General features: G+C 33.7%; 2 protein-coding genes, 1 long non-coding RNA gene and 2 pseudogenes across 3 annotated transcripts; 3 read left to right on the forward strand and 2 right to left on the reverse strand.

Moving 5' to 3' along the window:
- Positions 1-3676: 3676 nt before the first annotated feature.
- Positions 3677-4687, reverse strand: LOC104700855 (uncharacterized). The gene is made up of 3 exons (XM_010416452.3): positions 4514-4687; positions 4188-4331; positions 3677-4095 (listed from the first exon to the last, which is right to left on the reverse strand). The coding sequence occupies exons 1-3, from the start codon at positions 4593-4595 to the stop codon at positions 3884-3886; spliced, it is 438 nt and encodes a 145-aa protein (XP_010414754.1). The 5' UTR covers positions 4596-4687; the 3' UTR covers positions 3677-3883.
- A 570-nt stretch (positions 4688-5257) lies between these two features.
- LOC147941133 (uncharacterized) lies at positions 5258-8060 on the forward strand. Its single transcript, XR_015562814.1, has 2 exons — positions 5258-5870; positions 7785-8060. It is a non-coding gene; the product is annotated as an uncharacterized LOC147941133 (long non-coding RNA).
- Positions 8061-9229: 1169 nt separating this feature from the next.
- LOC109125420 (defensin-like protein 147) lies at positions 9230-10133 on the reverse strand (annotated as a pseudogene).
- Positions 10134-10518: 385 nt separating this feature from the next.
- On the forward strand, positions 10519-17377 carry LOC104704502 (cullin-like protein 3; annotated as a pseudogene).
- A 1171-nt stretch (positions 17378-18548) lies between these two features.
- Positions 18549-20203, forward strand: LOC104700857 (uncharacterized). The gene has a single exon (XM_010416453.3). It carries the CDS (start codon positions 18610-18612, stop codon positions 20050-20052), a length of 1443 nt encoding a protein of 480 aa, XP_010414755.1. The 5' UTR covers positions 18549-18609; the 3' UTR covers positions 20053-20203.
- Positions 20204-24292: the final 4089 nt, after the last annotated feature.

Here is a 24292-nt window from a genome sequence, read left to right on the forward strand (position 1 = left end):
ATACAAGGCATGGGAAGAATGTCAAGATTCTAGTGAAGGTCAACAGATTATTAATAAAGATGGAAATTTACAGTTTGGAAAAGTGCCTGAGCATATTTTTAGAGAAGCATTGAATGAAATGGTGGTGATAGGGGAGTTACCATTGTCGTTTGTAGAAGGAATTTCACTTAAACACTTTTGCAACAAGGTGATGCTTCTATATTCTTTTGCGACTTGTTTTAATATACATGACTCTAATATACATGATTTTAATCGATTTTTTTCTTATGTAATCCACTTAGGTACCTGTACAAGCCGCATTCAAGAAGGACAGCAGGAAGATATATAGTAAAGATGTATGTTGAGAGGAAGGCTACTCTTAAAAAACCGTTTCTCACTACCAAGAAAAGAGTCTCACTGACAACTGATATACGGTTTCCTCTGTAACCGATACTGTTTTTTGTATCAAAATTTCAATATATTCTTATCAATGTTTTTACTAAATTAGTGAAGATACTTATCAATGTTTTTTTTATTCACATGTTCAAGTTATATGGTTATAACTGCCCACTACATTGATAAGAGTTGGCGTTTAAAGAAGCTAATTATAGGATTCAAGCATGTTGAAGATCATAGAAGTAAAACAATCGCCAATACACTTCTGAAATGTCTAGCTGAATGGGGAATAGAAAAGGTGATTACTGTTATTGTGGATAATGCAACTGCTAATACTAGTGCTCTGAGTCAGTTTCAGTCTGTTTTCTCTTTAATTAGTGAAGATTATTTGGTTCAAGATTGGGATTTTATGCATGTGAGATGTGTTGGGTATATCATTAACTTGATAGTGAAGGACGGTATGGCTGAAATTGATGAAAGTGTGACTGCAGTCCGCAATGGAATCTCATATGTTAGATCGTGTCCAAATCGGAGGAAGTTATTTCAGCTGAGAGTAGATTCTGGTAGGTTTTCAAAGGGAAGTTTGCCACTACATTTCTGCACTAGATGGAATTCGGCATTTTTCATGTTGACTAGGGCAATAAAGTTCAAAGGAGCATTTGATAGGATGGAGTTTGAAGATAAGCTGTATAATGATCATTTTTTAGAGACTGATAATAGAGTGAAAAGGATTGGACCTCCTCAGAGAGATGATTGGCGTAAAGCTGAAAGGTTAGTGAAGTTTCTCAATGTTTTCTATCATGCGACATTGGTTGTATCCGCCTCTACTACTATGAATGCATTCAAGTGTTATGGTGAGATAGTTAACATAGCAGTAAAGCTTCGATTGCTTTGTCATAGTGTTGATAATGACGTGAAAGTAAATGCAAAAAAGATGTTTGACAAATTCGACAAGTACTTGGATGGCCTGCAGAACATCAACAAGATGTTAGTAATTGTCAGTGTTTTCGATCCGAGAAAGAAAATGCAGTATGCAAATTTGTGTTTTGAGGAGCTATATGGAGAAGAGAGTTTAACAGCTAAGACATTGTATGATTCGGTTATGAATATCATTTGTGATATGTATAAAGAGTATACTACAAGATTCAATGCAGCAGCAAAAGAGGAACTTTCTCAGTCTTAGTCCTCAACTCAGAATACTCAAGAGAGGCAAATAGACCGAGTATTTGACTCCATGGAGGATGAGTTTGATGGGTACAACCCAGTGGACCATAAGTATGATTCGCTGGTTTGGAAGATTGGAGTTAGAAACACAAATGAATTGGATACTTATCTTAGGGAAGAAGTTGAGAATCCTGATTTGATGATGGGATAAGTGAATCAAATAAAGTTGTTTTGGAAGATGTCTACTTGAGTTTCTCTTTATTTTGGAATACTTGAATTTCTCTATTGTTTGTAGAATGTTTTGGAAGACTTGAATTTTTTTTTTTTTTTTGGTTTGACATTGAGTTTAATTGCTTAAATTACAGGTTAAGTGTTTGATATTCACTTTAGGTGTATAAATTTGATCGGGTTTTCGAAATCTGATCAGATTTATCGGATTTTGAGTATACCCGAACAAACTCGAATCTGATCCGAACCCGATCCGATAGTATATAAAACCTGATCGGATTCTATAGGTGTAAACCCGAAAACCCAAACCTGATCGAGTTCGGGAACCCGAATGCCCAGAACTACATTCAGGGCAGAATATGATTAAATTTTAGTGGTAAGATTAACCTTTTAATAACTTTTAGTGGAAAGATTAACTTTTTTATGAATTTTGGTTTGTTTTGTTTGGTTAAAAAGAATCGTCTAGTGCAGTAATTTTTCCCACCCTAATAAAGCTAGTCCATTAAAAACATTGTGCATTTTGGTAAATTTTGGTTTGACTTCGTAAAAAACCATTCCGTTCTGTAATTCTGCTCAAGCCTAGTCCATATAATTTTGTGCATTTCTTCAAACCACTCATGTAGGCTTGTAAACTCATGTCCAATCTAGAACATAAGCAAAGAGAGTTTATTTGCTTAATTAGTTCATATTTTAAAATGTTAGACTTTTGAGGAAATAAACAATTATTTGCTTTTGAACCAAAAAAAAAAAACCTTCAAAGTAAAATCAGGTAGTTTAATCATCGATGAAGTTTTTGCATGTTTGTTTGACTACTGCGATAAATTAACAATTTGTTTTAGTGCTTGTTTCGTAGTTATTGTTGGATCTTAAAATTTTGTTGCTAGATGAGTTTAAAACGATATTAAAACTTTTGTGCGTTGATTTTTGTGATATATCGCTGTGTTTGGTGAATAAATCGTTGTGACACATAAAAGAACAACATTGTGTCGCGTCATTGGTTCCAGTTGCCAACAACTTCAGAATGAATTTAAACCAAAAAAAGAAAAACTTCTGACTGAACAGTCATGCTCTTGTATGGTGCCGAAGCCGAACCCGAACGAACAAATCGATTTCTTTTTGTTTTAGCAATACGTGCTGATTACACAAAAACTGTACAAATTCATTTACTGTACGTTTTAAAATATGTATCCCTTGGCGACAAAACCAAATTCAAGAACATTTTTAATGTACTTTATACGGATACCAAGAAGCATATTTAATTTATATATATAGTTTTCTAATATTGAATCATACATTAGGTGTTAAAAAAATTAAAAAATAAATCATATTAAATGAGAAACGTACAAATTTCTTTATTTCAAACGTAGTAATCTAGTATTTAGCATGGATGGTTAATCTAATCTCATGTAGATTATAAGTGTGGATCACACGTCCCTAAAATAATTATTTGAACCCTAGGCTAGGGCTAGCTATAACGACTAACGAGCAATGGGATGACACAAAATATTTCTTTGAGAAAGAAACATAATAAAGACATAATAAACAAAAAGATGATAAAAAGACGGTCAAAGACTTTTTTTTTTCAAAAAAAACTGTTTCGAAAAAGTATCACATAAAATGTGGTTAAAAAACAAAATATTTTGTTGTGTCATATTTCGGAACCAAAATCATTTTATATACAACCACAAAATTACTTCCACTATTTGTAAATCCAACTGATTCGAAGATTGATATATATTTCCACACAAGCCCTCATGCACCTTTTAAATATATCTAGATAGAAATAGGATACACATATTAATAGTATTCAACTTATACCATATTATTTCTGGGCAGTTTTCTCTTCTCCTAGTCCACAATTAATTGGCATAAATCCATCGAAAAGCTTATCCAACTGAAGTACTCTTAATTTCCAATAATATATATTGTTAATTTTATTTTTATTTTTGCAAGTTTGCATCTGATTGACAAAATACTATTCTACCAAGTATATGTCTTCCTCTATAGTTCCAAGCATTTTCTAATGTCACCTCACTGTTACAGCCTTCAGGCTCACTGGCCACTGCTCACATACATATCACCAAACCACACTTTATCTATCAAGATGAAAAAAATATCATAGAGCTGTGTCGTTGGCCATGGACGAAACTGATCGAGTTAGTGTTACCCAGAAGATAATCCGAGAAGTCCACGAGCGAGTCGTTGGAATTGCTGTTGATACTGAATATCTGAATTGCATAAGCTTTGAGACGAAGAAATGCATTGATTTTATGCTCAAAGTGATGAAACCATCTCTACAGTTACTTCTCACTGTTTGCCAAACATCCACTGCATAAAACATATGGAATCAGCATGTATATAACAAGATGATTGAAAAACTACTAGTTCTTTGGGTTATATACTTAAGTTAAAACAAAAACCTGAGGCTAGATTGAATCTTTTGAGATACTCGTTATGAGATGGGAACGGTTTTAGCATCTTGTCTTTGTTGTAGAGAGCAAATAAACTTCCAGGTAGATAACTTCCAACTGGTTCATAAGGCGAAACCTCGACCGAGATCCTGGCTATTATAGATAACGATAAATTGTCTTTATTAAAGATTAATGTAATAATATATAATACCAATGAAAGATTTAAGTTTAGTCGTTAGAGACAGCAAAAAAACAAAATATATATATATATAATACGTTAATAAGATAAATGTAATTAACACATGATACGTGGACGAGAGGAAACTTAGGCTTACCCATATTCTCGAAGAAGCAATAAACAACAAGAACCAGAACCATCATTGCAAACAAACCTCCATTTCTTGAGTTTGCTTTCATTTTAATAATAACTTGTTCTGTTTTTTTTTTTTTTGGGTGTTTCTGTAATTAATGCTGTGGAGTTGTTTTGAAGTGATCAAATGATATGTGATGCAAAGACAACATGAGTAATTTATATAAGATGTTGTAAATGGATTCAGTTTTTCCTAGTCAAAGTGGTTAAGCATCGTTCTCAAACATGATGACTAATCGTCCTTCACACGCCTTGACTTGACTTGAACAGTTCTATATATTGCCTGTCAAATCAAATGTAACTTACAATATGGGTTGTGTTGACTTGGTATACTTTGAAAAGATCATGTTTGCCCATAAAATATCAATCTTAATACAAATTTATTAAATATTTATAAAATAACTATGTTAATATAAAAATTTAGAAATCTACTGAAAGTAATTTCTACTAGTTTCAATGCAAAAAAAATATATCATATAAAAATGTTAGGAATTTTACCTCTGTGGGAAGTAAGATGAAATAATTAATAAACAAAATTAATTAAAGACATATATATACCCAATAATCCATTGTTTCAATGAATTTGAATTGGAATCTAAGCTTTTAAAAAAAACTTAAAATTTGGTGCTGAACCATATTTGTTGGCCTAAGGCCTTCTCCAAGGGAGAGTTATAAGAGGGGTTTTAAGTGAGAAAAAAAGAAAAAAAATAAATCAGAGAAAAGAAAAAACATAAGAGGACCTCTTATTTAGTAGACTGGATTTTATAATAAGAGACCATACGTGTCACGTTTTTGTTGGACAAACCGTTCTCGTCGATTTTTTTCTTTTTCTTTCTTCTCCCCTCTCTCTTTCGATCGAAGTTCGCGAGTTGACAGTGGAAGTTGGAATCAAAGGATATCGAAGCAGAGGAGATTGGGGTCGCAGGAGATGGGAATCGGCGGAGGCGAATCAGATCACACTAAATGTTTTGGACTCGAGCTTCGTCGTCTTCTTCTTCAACAATGTCTCTCTCTCTCTCAATCGCTCCATCTCCTACGGCTTTCCTATGCTCTCTGACTTCATCTACCGGCGGCGGATTTATCCCTGTGAAGTAGCACTGTCGGATCCTGAGTCCCGGCGCTGTCGCGACGAGAATTGGGTTCTGTTCTGGTGGTGGTGTTTTAGATTCAGGGAAGAGGTGCGGTTCGTATGTGGCGAGGTGTAGCTTAGAAACAGTGAATGTCAGTGTCGGCCAGGTTACGGAGGTTGATAAGGATACGTTCTGGCCAATTGTTAAAGCCGCCGGTGATAAGATTGTTGTTCTCGATATGTACACTCAATGGTAACGTTGCGATCACTTCTTCTTGTTTGTGCGAATTTTGCATACCTTGATTGCAATTTCCTGTTTTGAACGACTTGGTTTTGTCAGTCAGATGTTCTGGGAATTGGAAAACTCATGTACATTTTGTTTGAATCTTTTTTCATTTGAGCATGAATCTTTGAAATATCGAATGCTTAGATTGGTCATTATAATTCATGTTTTGTTTGTTGGGGATGGTTGGATACAAAAGGATTTGGTTTTGTGCATAGTAACTCTTTCCAGAGTGAATTGATAATCCCAAAATAAATGCTTTGTTTTTGTGGAGAATATGGTTTTGGGGAAGCTTTGGAAAGTGTATAGAGCTGGGATTGAAGATTGGCTTGTTGGTTTGTTGCAGCCTGTGATTGATGACTTGAAGAAGAAGCATGTTTATGTCCAATTAGTTGTAGTACATGTGTACTTGTTAGTTGATCAACTGTTGGGATTGCTCTTACTTGGTTTCAGTTGGATATTGTTTTCCACTCACTGAAAGATCTCATGAGATATATTTCACTTCATGTTGTTATTGCTCTCGTTAAAATTTGGTATGATCCCTATAGCTGTCCCAGTTGGGGTCCGGGATTTTGAGATTGATGGTGAGCTTTGGGTCAAACTAAGATTGATACCAACACAGCCTTGGGTGGGAGCTGTATTATGTTCGTTTGTATCACTTCCAAAGGTCACACTTTAACTTGCAGCATTCATATTGTTTAATCTAATGAGTATGCATTAATCTTTCTCTTATGTTGCATCTCCATGATATTGTTTGTGCTACTTATTTCATATACAAACAACCTCTTATAGTAATTTTTAAAACTGTTGGCTATAAACTGGGATTGCTGATTAATGAAGAACTTTTGTTCTTGTTGTAACTCACACATTTTTATTTTTATTTTTTTAAAAACAAGAGACTCAAAATTATATCCTACCATTGGAGGGGATAATTTTAATTAGAATTTAAAAGGTTCTTATATTAGAAACAGTACATAATATATTGATTAAAAATTATAAGAGACTCAAATTTAAATCTCACCGTTGTGGATGCCCTAAGCCCCTAAATACTAGGTAGGAGTTAGGACTGGGTACTCTAAAATTTTCGAATAATTATTTTCTCATATGACTCTTGGTAATAATGTAACATCCGCGAACCAAATTGGGGGATTGGGAGTGGGTGTCGATCGACACTAAGAAGAGTGTCGATCGACACCATCAATTTTGGTTTGACCAAGTTGATTTCAATTGTCGATTTGGGTCGGTTTGGTTTAAGGAGAAAAGTCGACCTAGGCTGTGCCTTTAGTCGTTTACGCCGCTTGAGAGAGAGAGAAAGAGGAGAAAACAGTGTTCTTGAGGTTTGGGAGAGATTGTGAGATTTCCAAGCTGTTTTGGTGAGATCTGTTTCCTGTGGAGTGGAGATCTCGTGCTAGGAACAAAGGAGAAGGCTTCTAAGGGTTGGATTCGTCATTGTTGGGTCAGAATCTTCCTGCAAAGAGGTGAGTGCATGACCATGGTTGATCTAAGCCTGAGAATCCTTTGTTTTGCTTGTCTTGTTGTTGTTTGTGTTGTATTCTTGTGTCTTTGTGGCTGGATGTGGGATTCTATGAGTTTCCAGGAGTTTTGGATGAGTTTCAGACGATTTGGAGGTTTTGGTAAGCGGTTCTTCGACTTTCAACTTCGTGCGGATCGGGTTGCAGGGTCGGTGTCGATCGACACCAAGTTGGTGTCGGTCGACACCATGTTAGAGTCAGTGTCGGTCGACACCAACTTGTCTGTTGCGGTTTCCTGGTTTGTTGTGTTGTTTGTTGTTTGTTAAACATTGGTATCTCGGTTGCTTGTGTGTATAGCCTCACTGAGTGTTTATTAAATACTCATGCATCTCAATTTGTGTTTGCGGTGCAGGTAAAGGCAAAAGTGTGACAGTGGAATCAAGGCGATGAGGAGGAGGATGATCTAGGGCCTCATTTGTGTGATGTTGGGTATGTATGGTTATGTTGTTGGAACCTTGGTTAGATCCATGTTAGGTTGTTGGATAGAAGGGTTAGGAATGTTATTGTATTAATGTTATATTGGTTTGGTATTATTTGTATGTTTCCGTTGTGTATAATGTCTATTACTGGTTTAATGATTAGTTGTGGATTGGGTTGATTTAATTAAATAGTATGGGATGCTTAATTACATATTGTATTTATTAAAAAAAAAAAACGGATCGGATTGTTTCAAATATGAGTATATATATTCAAAACAATGATATCCGATGAAAATAGATATTCAAAACAATGATATCCGATGAAAATAGTAAAAGATGGTCCGATGAAAATAGATGGTCTGCGTTTTTTCTTTTTTTTCTTGACAAAGATGGTCTGCTATTCCGCTGAATATTTGACTGATCTTATCTGTAAAAAATTTATATACTTTCGTACACCAATATATAAATATGTATATGTATATATCATTTATATTGATTCATTTCCTTGACCTTAAATTTGGGTTTGCTAATCTTTGAAAAATTTGGTTTATTAACAAATTAAATGCATTATAACAGTATTACTTTTGGATCGTTTAATTTGTGTAGATATATAGTTGTAAATTTCCTATTTATCAAGTATTAGAAATTAACTAATAAAGCGCGTATTTATTGGCATTTTGCCTCTCCATAACTGAGCCCCCCCCCCAAATGCATCCCTGAAAATTCAATAAGATGTGTATTCACCTCGAACATTCTCTAGCATAAGGCTGGTGAACATGGGTATCCATTTAACACCCGTTTTGTTACTCGGTTCGTTATTGGATATAACATACAACCCAAACTTGAAACCCTGCTCTGTTTGGATTTATGTACGTGCTACTGTGGCTTCTGCATGGCGAGACGAGTTAGATTTGATCATAAGTTCACGAAGATTGGTATTCTTATCCCGTTTTTTTGGTTGTAGTTCCAGGCAATATTACAAATAGTTTTACCTTTGATGATATTACAAACATAAATCACAACACTAGAAAAATATAATGATAAAACATGAATATCAGTGGTGGTTCATAGTGTTATTTGATGATAGTTCTTCTTCTTCACCCGAGTTAGTGTATATCGATTTGAACAGGAATTAAAATGAACAAAAGAACCAGTTATTTTAAAGGTAACAAATAAATGGTTCATATAATTTTTTATAAAAAATTTCCTGAATGATAGATAAAACCTCCCTCAATATATATCAAAATTTGATTCATGTTTTTATCTGTGTGATTACAAGTAAAAAACAAATAGGCCACAAACCTTAAACAAATGTTTATCTTTAACTTTTATTATAAATATGCTATGAGTTTTTACTGTAAATAATTTTGTAGCGATATTAGTAATCAGGAGGCCAAAACCCACAACAGAAGCATTTTGTAGGGTTTTTACCTTGAGAATCATGCCCCCCCTAAGCTTTTACTCCTCTTTTTGCACACCGAGTCGCAATCATTGGGAAGACAAAATCCAGTTTTTGTGTTAATTTTGAATGGAATACATCGTCTACTTTTTTTCTGCTCCACATTGCCTAATGCCTACCACTCCTGTTACCATAACATTTAAAACATATAAATTTCAGTTTCGATAATGAGAGTGAAAACAATATTTTTCATCTAGTGAAAAGATATTATGAGGAGTTTTTTGTATGATAATAAAAGATCTACAATAAAACTATACTAATAACCTTATGAGAACTGCATATATAATAGAAACATAATAAGAAAAAATAATTTTAACATATCAAATAAATTTATATTAAAAAATTACGGAGCAAATATTTATGAAACAAAAAAGATCATTTGATACATTTATTTATAAATGAAGCAAAAATAATTGATGATAAAAAATAGAAATAATTGATTTATATCACAATAGTGCTTCTTGTTCATGATATATTAAGATCATATATTATAAATGAAAGAATGAACCGAAATAGGTAAAGAATTCTAGAAATCTATTTTGCGATTGGTTCTGTAGGTGCATTTTTTAATTTAGAATTTTATGAATTTTGAGGTTTTAGAAGAAAGGAAAAAGAAGCCAAAATCTATATTTTTTATTTCTGTAGTGAAAACTAATTTTCATACATTTTATAACTTGGGTGAACTGTTATTGTAGAGAAAATGATATGATTATAGTGGTTTATATGCAATATATTAAAATAATTTGAAATGTGTATACAAACCTAGCACAAATATGATGACAATAGTAAGAACGGTAAATGATAGTTGAAAAGATTTCTTCATGCTCAATGGTAGAAAAGAGTTGATGGTGTTCAATAATTAAAAACAAAAGATGAAAGCTTATCTATACATTTTTCCACATATAAACATATCTAATTTAAGCTAACTACTTTCTTAAATTCCGGTTTTAAGGGATCTTGCTTCCGTACTTTTATTTTTTTCTCAACACTTTATTGGAGAGGTGATTTCTAAATCCATATCTCTATATTAGTAAAAAGAAGGGGAACGTCTTCCTGGCGGGTCAGTATGCCTTTGATTCAATTAGTCTCTTTTGTAGAACAATCACTAATCTTCAGAATTTTATATTTTTGTTGATTAATTAGTTCTAGAAAATCTGTTTAAGATCGTTCACTGTTTTTATTTACCAATCTCACACACTTACGAAAATATGACACTGATAAATCAAATTGCTGCTTTAAAGGTTCTTTTCAAGAGCCAGCTTCAACAATCACAAGTCCAACATCTTCTCAGGAGAGAAGTAGAGATAAAGTCTCTCATCTTCAACATGAAGGATCTACAGCATCAAGTAAGTTCAATGTTTCTTTTCTTTTTCATTGACTAATAAAATTATCCAAGCTCTTGGCCATAACACACTTCCTTTAGTATGCTTCTAAAGTGATAAAAACTTAAGAAACGCAGATATATCAACGAGAGACGACGACTTGCAACAAAATGTATAAGTGTAACTGCTTAAATAATTTGTAGAACAATCTGATCTTTATGATCTTTGGTTTTTGTTTGTGAAGATTATAAGATTGGTGGTGGTAGATTAGCCAAGAAATTCTAAATCTTCATGTGATAATAAAGTTATATTTTGGATTCTCTTATGCTGGTACAGTTGTATTAATGTGACTTCACATTTGGGTTCGGTGGTTCTTTTCCACAAAGGTGCATCACTATTGAACTGCAAAAATATGGAGAAGATTTGAGAAAGTTTCAATATAACACTCTCAACATACTAAAGGTCCTGAGCTATATAAAAAATTGGCCTTTTCCCCTATGTATTTTTGGTAAAAAAAATTTTTGGACCCTATTATTAACCAAAAAAACCAAAATAATGAAAAGACTCGGTGCTATGGCACACCTAGCACATGTCTAGAGCCGGGCTGAGTAGAAGAGAAGCAGATAAGTAGAAAATATGTGAAGGTGAGTTGATGAGACAGCATTACATGTAAAAGATCACCTCTTTTATATATGGACATTTGTTCTCATGATGTATGCATTATACAACACTTTGAGAAGTATATTAGCTGCATGTTAATATTGTAAAAACTCCACATAGTTTACATAGACTTAATATATTTAGTCCATTACGTATATACGTAATTAACCAAGAATATGTATTTTCATGTATTTATACTGATCATTTTTAAAAGTATATCTCAAACTTAATTATTTGCAAAATATTTACATGTATTTATTTTATACATTAATATCATTTACTCATTATTTTTTTTCTTTTTTATTCCAAATTTATGATAATTTTTTGTTTTTCATATATTTTATTATATGAAAACTCAGTATATTATCATTCTTTATTTGTTTATTTCTCTTCCACTATTTCACCATAATTATATGTACTATACTAAAATAAAATATAATATATATATATATATATATTTCAATCTGTAAATTATAATATATTTTAATTTGTTATAAATTGCATATATTTGTAAACATTCCCCCGCGTTATAGCGCGGATACGATCCTAGTGGAATTGTAAATTCTTAAAATCAAAAGACATGGATTTTGAAATAACATGTTTTATCTTTGGATTTGAGTCCTTCTATTTTACACTTTCAAATCCATTCAAATCCATTTAAAACATAATGTGGATTTTGAAATCCAAAAACAAATCATTAAATGAATAACATAAGATTTTAACAAGTATTTGTAAATCATAGAACCAATAACACATGATTTTGATAAGTATTTTAAAATCAATGATTGAATAGCACATGATTTCTGTTTGCATTTCCAAATCCATTAAAATCATAGAACCAATAACCCCTCTTAGACTCGCTCATTTCTATTTTCCTACAAAAATATCCAAATTCAGTTTTAAAAAAAATATGAAAATTCATTACAAATATACACATACTACATATATACTATATATCCCAAATATAGTATGGCTTGTTTGAGTGTTAAAATGGAAACTAACAAAATTTAACAAAAACTACTGTATTACCAAGAGATCCTGTCTTTTTGTGCTTCAGCACCTCTGTCTCTTTCGACGCGTCTTCGTCGTTGACTCTTATCATATATGCTTTGCTCTTCTCAGCTCAGTGACTCTTCTTCTTCTCATCTTAGCCTAGCTCACACTGTTTGTTTCTTTTTGTCCAGGACTAATCAAAGGTTCAGTTCCCACAAGAACCCATACAAAAAAAAAAAAAAAACAAGACTCTTCAATCTTTTGAAATTAGAGCTGGAGAAGCTTCGAGGTAAACTCTACCTACCTACCTTCCATCTTATTCATTTGTAAATCCGATTATCCTAAGGTTTTATTTGGGACAAAGATAGACAACTATTGATTAGAACACAAACGTGATGTCCATAAAATCTTAAATTTCTCATGTCTATTACTTTATTACAGTATCTGAAATAAGAGATCTTGACACAGATTCTAGAAGGATGAGCACATATATGAAACTTTACATGTCTGTAACGTACGTAATGTTTTTTTTTTTTTTTTTTTAGTTACAAGGAGGTTCGGGCCCAGGCCCATAATCCCCCAGGGCCCGGGGAAGACCAGGTGAAAACCCCTGGCCAAGTAGAAATGACTAACAATTTTGCGTTTGGAGGGAATCGATCCCTGGCCTGGACCTACGTAATGTTTGTGGTCTTATGTAATGTTTTTTGTTAACATTTCTAGTCGTGTACCTATGACAATGATTACTTCTATAAATTTACATGACTATCTATACAATGTGCAAACAACGTCGTGATTACTCACACGTCACACCAGCTGTATGATAAGTATCGTCACGTAATTGAAGATTATATGGTTAGTAGGTACCAAAGTTTTTCATGTACGTTTTTCAAACTTAAAGGTAAACATTTAAATTTCTTTTATGTGTGGTTTTGGTGTTGCCGTCTTTAAGGGAGAAGCATGATCAATGTCTGCTAAGTGCTAAGAGAGCTTGTTAAGAGGTGGAATAACCATAATGTTATGGTTAGATGGTTCGTCAGATTCTTTTATTATATTGAACGTTGCTTGGGGAGAGGCACTCCAACACTGAGAGAAGTTGGTTTGACATGCTTCCACGACCTGGTTTGTCAAGCAAATTCCAATATATAGGTTATAATTTCTCACAGTCTCAGAACTTTTTTTGTAACCGTCCATGCAATTATTTACCTTAGGTTCATGAGATGCATGCATTCCATGGCCGCAAAAGCTGTAACAGCACTTGTAAGTAGTAACTACAATGAAAAAAGTTCTGGTCCAGCCTGATTATTGATTTTTGTATCTAACAAAATTTGTGTGTTTGCCAGAGTCGTAAGGAACGTGAGGGCGAACAGATTGATAGGGAACTAGTAAAATAACGTATTAGATGTCTATGTGGAGAATGGGATGGGAACTATGGAAAAATATGAAGAGGATTTTGAAAGCCTCTTGCTTCAACATACTGCTTCTTACTATTCTCTCGAGGCGTCAATGTGGATCCAGGAGGATTCTTGTCCTGATTACATGCTAAAGGCATGTCCTCCGATCCTGTTATATCATATTCGGGGACTGTGTTTTCTTGTGGTTATATGTATTAATGTCAGTCATTTTATATAGCAGGCTGAGGAGTATCTAAAGAAGGGAGAGGGAGAGAGTCACTCATTACCTTCATTCAACCACTGAACCCAAACTAGCTGAGGTTCGTTAACATATTCTCTGAATTATAATTAATTATTTCATATTTTAAGATTTTTTTTTAACTAGGAGGTTCGGGGTCGAGGCCCGTAATCCCCCAGAGTCCGGGAAAGACCATGTGAAAGCCCCTGGCCAAATAGAAATGAATAGCATTTTTGCATTTGAGGGAAATTGATCCCTGGTCTGGACCAACATGGCAACTCTTCTTCAAGTGAAAACCACTTAGTTTCATAAGTTGGTCACAAGGATATGCACAAACACTGATAGTGCTTGTTAACATTTTTGAATGCAGAAAGTACCAAATGAAATGTTGGTAGTGGTTGTAAAACAACTTCTAGAAATGAGCACTGAGGCCTCAAGGTCTTGTGTATTTCTAAGAAATGACAAGGTTAGACGAATATTGTGTGTTGTGTTTTTTTTTTTTGTGTTTGTTAATCTATACTAGTATTTTTGCAGCTGCTCAAAAATATTTTTTATAAAGTTTTTACATTTAATGCATTGACTTTAATATTAGTTACCAAAAAATTTAAAATTAATTATAGGTAAGATTTTAAAAAATAAAGAAATCTTTCTACCTCATTCAAACATAAATATATGATTCCTTTTCATTTTTATTTGAATTTTATTTAAATTATCTTGAATTATTCTATAATACATTTAGTTAATAAAAATTGTGATTTTTTCCTGCATAAGATGTAATACAAATTTCTAAAAACGGACATACATTACTCAATAGATGAATAAAAAGTACGGGTACAATATCCCACATCGCCTAAAAAATTGGGCAATAGTTCAGAGTTATACTATAAAAGAGACCAAAATGATTCATAATACAAATGAGTAGAAAACTTAAGTTATCAGGCATTCAAACTTAAAAAACTTTTATTTAGTTTATTTCAGTTCTTTATTTCAAAGATTTTAAAAAAAATGTTATAAAAATTTACTTTTAAAAAGTTAAATATTATAAATATTTATATTTTATAAAAAGTATAAATATTATAAATATTTATACTTTTTTTTGAAAGTTAAACTTTATAAAATTTATAAAATATTAATAATATTTAAATGTTTAAGAAGTTTCAAATATTATAAATATTTAAACTTTATAAAAAGTTTAAATATTATTAATATTTCAACTATTAAAAAAAGTTAGAAGACCTTTAAAATATTAATAATATATTTAAACTTTTACGAAATTTCAAATATGAGAAATACTCAACCGTTTTAAGAATTCCAAGTATTATAAATATTTAAACTTTATAAGAAGCGCCAATATAGCGGGACAGGTTTTGTCGATATTTATATAAATTTAAAATATCATTAATTTGGTGTTAAACGGGTAAAACATCATTTCATTATTTTGTTAACACTATCGGTATCCGAGAATAGACATAACTAATTAAATTGATTAATAAATATTATGTAAAAAATAAATTATATTGCAGTATTATATGGTTTAAACTTTAAACCATTAAATTATTAATTATTATATAATTATAACATATTTAAGAAACAAATACAACTTATAATTTAAATATTTTTAGTTATAAATAATTTGTCCCACGGTGTACCGCGGTCCTAATCTAATTCTTCTTATAAGCAAAGTATTGGCTAATTTGATGTATAACGAAAATCACTAATCTGATTAAAAATATAGCATTGAAAAATATTAAGAGAGTATGGGAAATTAGCATTTTAGTGTGTTTTTTTTAATTAAAAATTTTCACACCCCATCAAATTCTTTTGGATTTGATGTATGTTTTAAAAATGATTCAAAATTATCTTTAAAAAATGTAATTTTTTTCTGCATAAAACATTATTTGAATATATAAAATCGGATGTAAAAACATTATAAGAGCAAATAGTGTTTAGATACAAATAATACTATATAGAATCTATATGAATAGAATGTTATACTATACTATTTTGTAGAAATCTATGTTAAACGAAAAAATAATAAAAAATCAAAAATGTTTATAAACAGAACATATAAAATGAAATAAAATAGAATAAAACAAAAAGTTTGAAACAAATTGTTTCCTAAGAAATATACAACATATGAAACGTAACATGCTGATTTTAACAATTTCCGAATAAATGATACCATATCCTAAGGGATACAATATAGAGAACCAAAACTATCGAATTAAGCGCATGCTAAAATTAGATTACATGAGGAATAAATTAATAGAATATAAATATATATATTAAATGAAATAGAATAATATTGTACTCTATATAGAAGAAATAGTTACATTATTTTAGTTACACATTGAGTTAAAGTTGTTAAAAAATAAAAAATAAAAAACATAAAAGAGAAAGTTTATTTTTGAATAAGAATGACCTACATTCCCGAGGCCAATTATCTTCAGAATCTCTGGAAATAGATTACACAAATTCTCTACATGTTTTTGATTATCTCCCAAGCATTTTTAAACCTATGGCATATTGGTGTATAAACCTTTCTTAAAGTATGAGTTTAGGCGTGGGAATACGGCAAAAATCAACCCAAACTATTTGTCAAACGCTTTTTTATACTTAAAATTTAGTACCCGGTAAAAATTAACCTAAACTATCCAAAAGTTTAAATTTTAAACCTAAACTATGTGAAATTGGCCGATTTCAACATCTGTTTAAACAATGTTAATTAGCGGGTTAACGGTGCTGAGTCAGATAATACCGTGGCAAACACATGGTAAAAAATTCCATACGACATCGTTTCGTTTTTAAATAGTGCAAAATCACATGTAGTAGGGTTTGAACTCAGGTGGACGATGCCTGAATAAAATTAGCTTTTCTGCTATAACCACTAACTTATTGTGTTTTGTTTTGTAGGATACATTATTAAACAGATTTATCTGTAGAGCAATAGACTTGTCGGGCTTTTCATCTTCGTCTCTCCTCTCCTCTCTGCCTGCAATCATCTCTCTTTTGTTCTCACAAGCATCACTTCCTTTAGCGAACCGTCCGCATTGTTCATTTAACGTCGTTTATTCTTCTACTATGCCGAGGAATTTCCGGATCTGTGGACTCCGGCGAGAAGTGCTTGGTTTATCTTCGTGGAGGCAATTGACCTTGTGTCGTTTTCAAATTACGAGTAGAGACAACCTTTTTAATTTCGATTATGATTTGCCAATTTATGATTCAAATTGATATGGATAAGTTTAAAGGCAGAACATAAAGCAAATTGTTCTTAGCATGATTGTTATTGGAGGTACTTGGGTTAACAGAGGCTTCGTGCATTCAAAAGCTTTACTTGGGTTAACAGAGGCTTCTTTTCCAATTTGATTTTTGTATTCTAGAGCTTTCGTCCCCGCAGCTGGTCTCCGTCCCCATGGGAAGCAAAAAAGGGAAAGAGAAGAAGAAGAGACAAATGAAAATATGATATATTTAAGCGTAATTTTGGTGGCTTATGCTCCGCTGGTGTTTGCCAAAAAAAAAAAACAAAAAACAAAATGCTCCGCTGGTTTGATTCCATCTTGTAACCATTAATATTATTTTTACTTCAAACGACGTCGTTTTGACTGATTTTAATTTCATGTGTTTACAACGGTGTTATCTGACTCAGTACCGTTAATCTGTTTATTAATACCGTTTAACACCATTTAAATAGATGTTGAAATCGGCAAAATTCACATAGTTCAGATTTAAAATTTAAATTTTTGGATGGGTTAAGTTGATTTTTACCGGGTACTAAAGTTTAGCTATGAGAAAGCGTTTGACAAATTATTTGGATTGATTTTTACCGTTTTTCCATTTACCTGTCAAATCTACTTTTCTGACTTAATGGCACACAACCTTGGTGAGAAACCTTGCCATTATCTACAATTCTACATCATGAATTTGCGTTTTAATATTCATTCTTCCTTTCTCTGTCGCTTTACCCTCGTTTTTATTTAGACCATCGTTAGCGGTAGTTGCTCAAGCCATTGCTCAACTAAATTTTTTTATTAAAAATTAATAAAAAAATATAAGAAGGAGAGAGAAATATAAAGAACCGTTCTCAAAATTCTCTCGGTAGAAACGCTTCTTAGCTTAATGCTACATATGTCACTTTTTTATTAGGTTACATAATAAAATATTAATTTCTTTTTTTTTTGAGTAACGGGGAAGCCAACGCGCTAATGATGCTCTTATATATTGAACTTCTAGGCTCTAGCGAAACCTTTTTGCATTCTCATTTGTATTTCCTTTCCCACATGTCAAATGATGTCCCATTATATTAGTTCCATTTTAATGGGATTATTACTTATCTTACCACCGAAGTCGACTACTAATTAAGAATACTTTTTTCTACAAAGTTTCAGCAACATGTGAACAAATAAACTATAACCTGCAACGGTCAATTTTTCACATCCCTCATATCTTAAATAATTCAAAAGAACCCTTTTTATTTCAAAAACAACATCGAGTCTATTTGTGTCACGTTTTGTTCTGTCATTTAATAATAATCTTACACTATATCGCCACACGCAAATGGATTGGTCCAAACAGGTAACTTTGACTAATTGCTTGTTAATAAATAGGTCGTCGACTCGAATCTTTCTTTCGATTATTACTTATCATCAGTATGCGTATTGCTTCTCTCAACTTCACTACAAAAAGTACAGTACTACCATGAAATCTTGTTTCTTCCACCATCTCTTCTTACTCACCGCCGTAATCTTTCTCCGGTTTTTGACTCTTACCACAGCTGCCATGTGTCATCCTGATGATGAGACAGGTCTTTTAGCTTTTAAATCAGCTATAACCAAAGATCCTTCTGATATCCTAAGCACCTGGAACAAAAGTACTAATTGCTGCTCCTGGGAAGGTGTCAATTGTCCTAACAACAACCGCGTTGCCGTACTCACTATCCGCATAGAGTCTAATGATGCTGGACTCTTTCTCTCCGGTACAATCTCCCCGTCACTGTCTAAACTCCAGCATTTGGAAGGGATCGTCTTTATCAATCTCAAAAACATCACTGGACCCTTTCCCTCATTTCTGTTCCGATTACCACATATAAAGTACGTGTACCTCGAGAATTTACGTCTCTCTGGTCCTCTTCCGGCCAACATTGGCGCGCTAAACCGCTTAGATACGTTAACCGTTAAAGGAAACCAATTCAGCGGTTCAATCCCGAGTTCTATATCCAAATTAACTCGGTTAAACTACCTCAACCTCGGTGGTAATCTCTTAACCGGAACCATACCGTTAGGTATTGCTAATCTCAAGCTCATGTCGAATCTGAATCTCGAAGGAAACCGTCTCTCTGGAACCATCCCGGATATTTTCAAATCCATGAGTAAGCTCCGAATCCTCACTCTCTCCCGCAACAGATTATCAGGTAAGCTCCCTCCGTCGTTCGCATCGCTCGCACCGGTTCTTGCGTTCCTCGAGCTAGGTCAGAACAATCTCTCGGGGTCGATACCTAGCTATTTATCAAGATTCATGGCGCTCGACACACTAGATCTCTCCAAGAACCGGTTCTCCGGATCCGTGCCGAAGAGTTTGGCCAAGCTGACTAAAATTGCTAATATCAATCTCTCTCACAATCTTCTAACTGATCCATTCCCTGTTTTGGACGTGAAGAATGACTTATTAAGTCTAGATCTATCGTACAACAAGTTTCACATGGAAACGATCCCGGAATGGGTGACCTCGGCGTCGTTACTCAGCTCTTTGAAGCTGGCTAAATGCGGAATCAAGATGAGTTTAGACGATTGGAAAACAAGGCAAACTGATCTCTACGATTCCATCGATCTTTCGGACAATGATATCTCAGGGAGTCCGGTGAGGTTCTTGAAGGAAGAAAGGCAACTACGGGAATTTCGGATGTCTGGGAACAAACTCCGATTCGATTTGGGGAAGCTAAGTTTCTCCAAGACGCTTGAGACGCTTGATCTGTCAAGGAACTTAGTTTTCGGGAAAGTGCCGGCTAGGGTGGCTGGATTGAAGATACTAAACTTAAGTCAAAACCATCTTTGTGGAAAACTTCCGGCGACGAAGTTCCCAAAGAGTGCGTTTGCCATCAACGACTGTCTCTGTGGCTCTCCGCTGGGTCATTGTAAAGGTTGATGATGCTTAATGGAATCATTCATCGTTATGTTTTATAGTTCTTGAACATCATGTGTCACTTTGTCCAAAAAAATATGAACATCATGTGTCAAAAGTTCCATATTCTTCTTTTGTCTTTATTTATTTTTCACATTCTCTTTGCTTTATTTACTTATTTGTGTTTCAGAAAATCATTTACTTTATAAACAGCAACTTGAATCAAAGAAATTTGATAGACGATATTTTTAATTTTAGGTTCTAAATTTAACGGTAGCAAAAGCATATTCCTAGTCATTTTATATTCTAAAAAAAACTAACGGTGGCCATTTTTTAACAAGGTATATATCATATGAACACCGTTTTAGGTATTCTATCTTCAAATGCTCATAGCACCGAAGAGAATACCAAATATGATTCCCTTAAACAAGGTCCCTCCAGACAAACGAAATTCCTATAAACTAAAAGAATTTAATGCAAAAACATTGATAACTTGTGCAACGCTCCGACTACCATATTTTTTAGTGGGTCTTATGTTTATTCCCGGTCCATGGACTCATATATTTTGTGCGCCCAACGTTTACTCCTGGCCCATGAGTTCACTCATATCTGACGGTCGGTTTGCTACGTCTGGAAGGTTTTAAAGACTTGTTTAACATCCTTATAGATTACTAAATAATTTTTCTCTGTGTTTTGTCCTCACTCGCACAGTTCTAACAATCACTTCCCGGAAGATCACCCATCCTGAAATTACTCCAGCATAAGTACGTTTAATTTAAGAGTTCTCTCAGAATCTTTAACCGATAAGATAAGTGTACTTTGGTGACATAGATAGTCGAATCAATTATTTTAAATTTCTCCGCAAATCTCTGAAACCGGGGTGTCAGAACTTGAAAATAAGAAAATGAAAAAAATAAAGAAAGAAAGAGAAAGGAGAAGAGAGAATGAGAGAATATGTGTGCATGTGGAGAAGAGAATGCATGAGAGAGCATGTGTTAGCTGTTCATAATATACCATAGGCAAAACTGTCATTAATATAGAAAATACAAAGAATATTATAGGGTGATGGTTAGAATGTTTAAGTTAATTTTGTGTTTTTTTTTTCGGTGTTTTGTTAATTCTTATAAGCAAAGTATTTAAAACATTGTGTTTTGCTATATTGTTTCTTAATTGTTAATTCTTAGATGGATGTACGTCCTTTACCATTCAATCCCTTAATGATGAAGATAAAATGAGAACTTTGAGAGATTTTGATTTTTTATTATAATCTTAGATTATGTTACACTCTTGGAATACAATGACTTATATAGAGGCAGAAGGAACAATCTAGAATAAGATGAGTCATTGTGACAGCTGTGGAGAGCTAGTCATCATCTTTATCTTGCAAGACACCAAATTTGTTATTGAGCAGATGAGTTGCAGGTACAGTAAACCTTGTCTTCACTTGAGAGTGTTGAATAGGCTTCAATGGGCTTCCTCCTTGTTGGACTGTTTTGTGGCCCATCTCACATATATCACTTATATTCCCCCTCAAACTTGTGGTGGGTGAATCACCAACACCAAGTTTGGTTCAGAGATCCTCGAACTCCCTCTTTGGTAAAGACTTTGTGAAAATATCAGCCAGTTGAAGTTTTGCAGGTACATGTTGTGTTTCAATGTGTCCCAACACTACTTGCTCCCTTGAATTCACACTTAAATACACTATAGAGAGGTTGTTGCATTGGAGCAGAGTATGAAACTGTTGTGATATTCTCAAGTCATGAAGAAGAAATGAAAGCCAGGTGATCTCATGAGCAGTAGCTGTTAGAGCTCTGTATTCAGCCTCTGTTGACGAGTTTGAGACTGTTTCTTGTCTTCTTGCTGACCAACTAATCAGATTAGGACCAAGAAGTATACAGAATCCGGTTGTGGAACGTCGAGTCTTCTTATATCCGACATGATCACTATCACATAAAGCTGAGGGTGACAAGTTAGAGCTTCTTCTTAGATATAAGCCCATGTTTATAATGCCCTTGATGTATCAAAGTATTCGTTTGAGAAGACCAAAGTCAAAGACCGTTGGTTCGTGCATCCGTTGGCATATGAAATTAACAGCAAATTGAATGTCACAAAAACACACTCAAATGGGCAACGGCGCCAAATTGGAACAAGTTTATTTTGTGGTGTGAATGATGATGTATGCAATGGTGAGATATGAATGGAATGATGGATGAGTGTTTCAATTCCCCTTATGCTATTGCAGTACAAGAGGTATCAATCCTAAATGAGTGTTTGTGAACAATTAAGATATGCATATGAATCTAAGTTAAGACAAATGTAAAGATTGTTTGTCACTAACAATCCTAGGAAGAAAATGTAAAATGCAGAAAATAAACTACAAGAACTAACAACTAGATGCAAATGAAACTGAATGATTGAAACAGTGATAAAGCAAGAACAGAAACAGAGACTACTACTAATGAACTAATGCAAGATAATTAATGAACTGAAAACTAAATGTATGCAACTGGAATGAAACAGGAATGAAACAAGACAAACACAAATCATAGACACAGAGTTCTGGGGATGAACTCGAGCAGCACTCGACCGAGTGTAGGTCGAGTGGGTGGTCGAGCTAGACTAGACGCAGAAACAGAGCAATGCAATAAAAACAGAGTAATGCTAAATCCAATCAAACAACAAGCAAGCAACAGGATTAAGACTAAGATTTCAATAAACAAAGGAGGTCCTGAGGATGGATTCATGGGATGGACTAATCATTGTGGTTATCTAACTTGGTCAACAAATCTCAAGCAAACTTTGAGCTACCCTCTAGACATATTAATCTAAGACAAGTTTCTCCCACTCTCATGGTCAAGAAACAATCAAACCTATGCAATTCTAGACTTGTTCTCACACAGTAAAGAATCTACACAAGCAGGCATTAAGCAATACATCTCAAACCAAACAAGACCTCTAATCTCTTAGCAAGCCTAATGGTAAGCTCTAGATCTAGCCTTATCTATGCTTCCTAAACATTGGTGTGATGCTAAGAAGCTTGAAATCAGACTCTACCCTCTCAGATATAGAATCAGCATTAAGATCATCTACCCTAGAAGAGATCTACAACAATCAAGCTTGACCAAGTCACACAAACCACAAGATCAATCCATCCTAACCCATCCTCAAGATCCTAAGGAAACTACTCACAACAATACATGGTGATCAAAGTCAAAAACCCAGAAAATATTGAAACTTGCATTATTAGAAAGATTAAACAAAGATCTTCAATATTGATGAAAGGATGAAACTCAAATTCTCAATATCTTGAAAGTTATAGAACCAACAAAATATAAGAAACTAGTCTTCTTTCATAAGGAAGTACAAGATCTTAAAAATAAATATGCAAAAGGAATAAAACTAAAAAAGGTAAAAACTAGGTTTAGGGAATATCTAAAAAGTTGCACACTTTGGTGGCTGCATGTACAAGGCCTTATATAGGTGAGGAGGTGGAAGCCCTAAAAATAGAAAAAGTCAAAGTAGTCAACGGCTCGGTCAACTCGACCAGTGCTCGGTCGAGTCCATGGTCGAGCTGGCTTCTCTCGTGCACACTCCACACGGTCGAGTCCATCTACCCACTCGGTCGAGTCCATCTACCCACTCGGTCGAGTGCTTGGTCGAGTTGGACTCTGGACCTTGGTTCTTCAGCCTTAACTCTCTTGCTTTCCCTTCAAGATTGCTTCACTTCTCCTCAGGATTGTTTCCGTGCTCCTTAAGCTCCAAAATCACCTGTTTATGCATGAAAAGATGCAAATGCAATGCAACTAAACTCTAATGCATGATTAGTCCTAAAGCTACACAATAATGGCCTAAATGGATAGCAAAAGATGCAAAAGTTGTGAATAAACTAAGGGAAAACAAGGTAAAATATATGAACATCAACACCCCCAAACTTAGTCTTTGCTTGCCCTCAAGCAAATAATCAAGACACAAGAAGGTAGGTGAGGTTTGAAAGTGGGATCTCAGCTCCTAAAGCTTGCAAATAGACTATCTAGAATCAATGTCCAAGTTACTAGTACTATGATGCAAGTTGAATGAGCTATACTTAAAGACTTTAGACAAGCATATCACAACCTTCACTGATTTGAGCCTTAGACATCCACATGCATTCAAATCAACCATTTCCTTTAACATTCATTAATCAAGAACATGAATCAATTCTATGCAATGCTTAAACTCATTTGGCTTGGCAGTAAAAGGTTTAGAGACAATGATGGTCTCTTTT

Source organism: Camelina sativa, chromosome 7 (assembly GCF_030686135.1).
Source record: "Camelina sativa cultivar CO46 ecotype springtype chromosome 7, ASM3068613v1".
Lineage (NCBI taxonomy): Eukaryota > Viridiplantae > Streptophyta > Magnoliopsida > Brassicales > Brassicaceae > Camelina > Camelina sativa.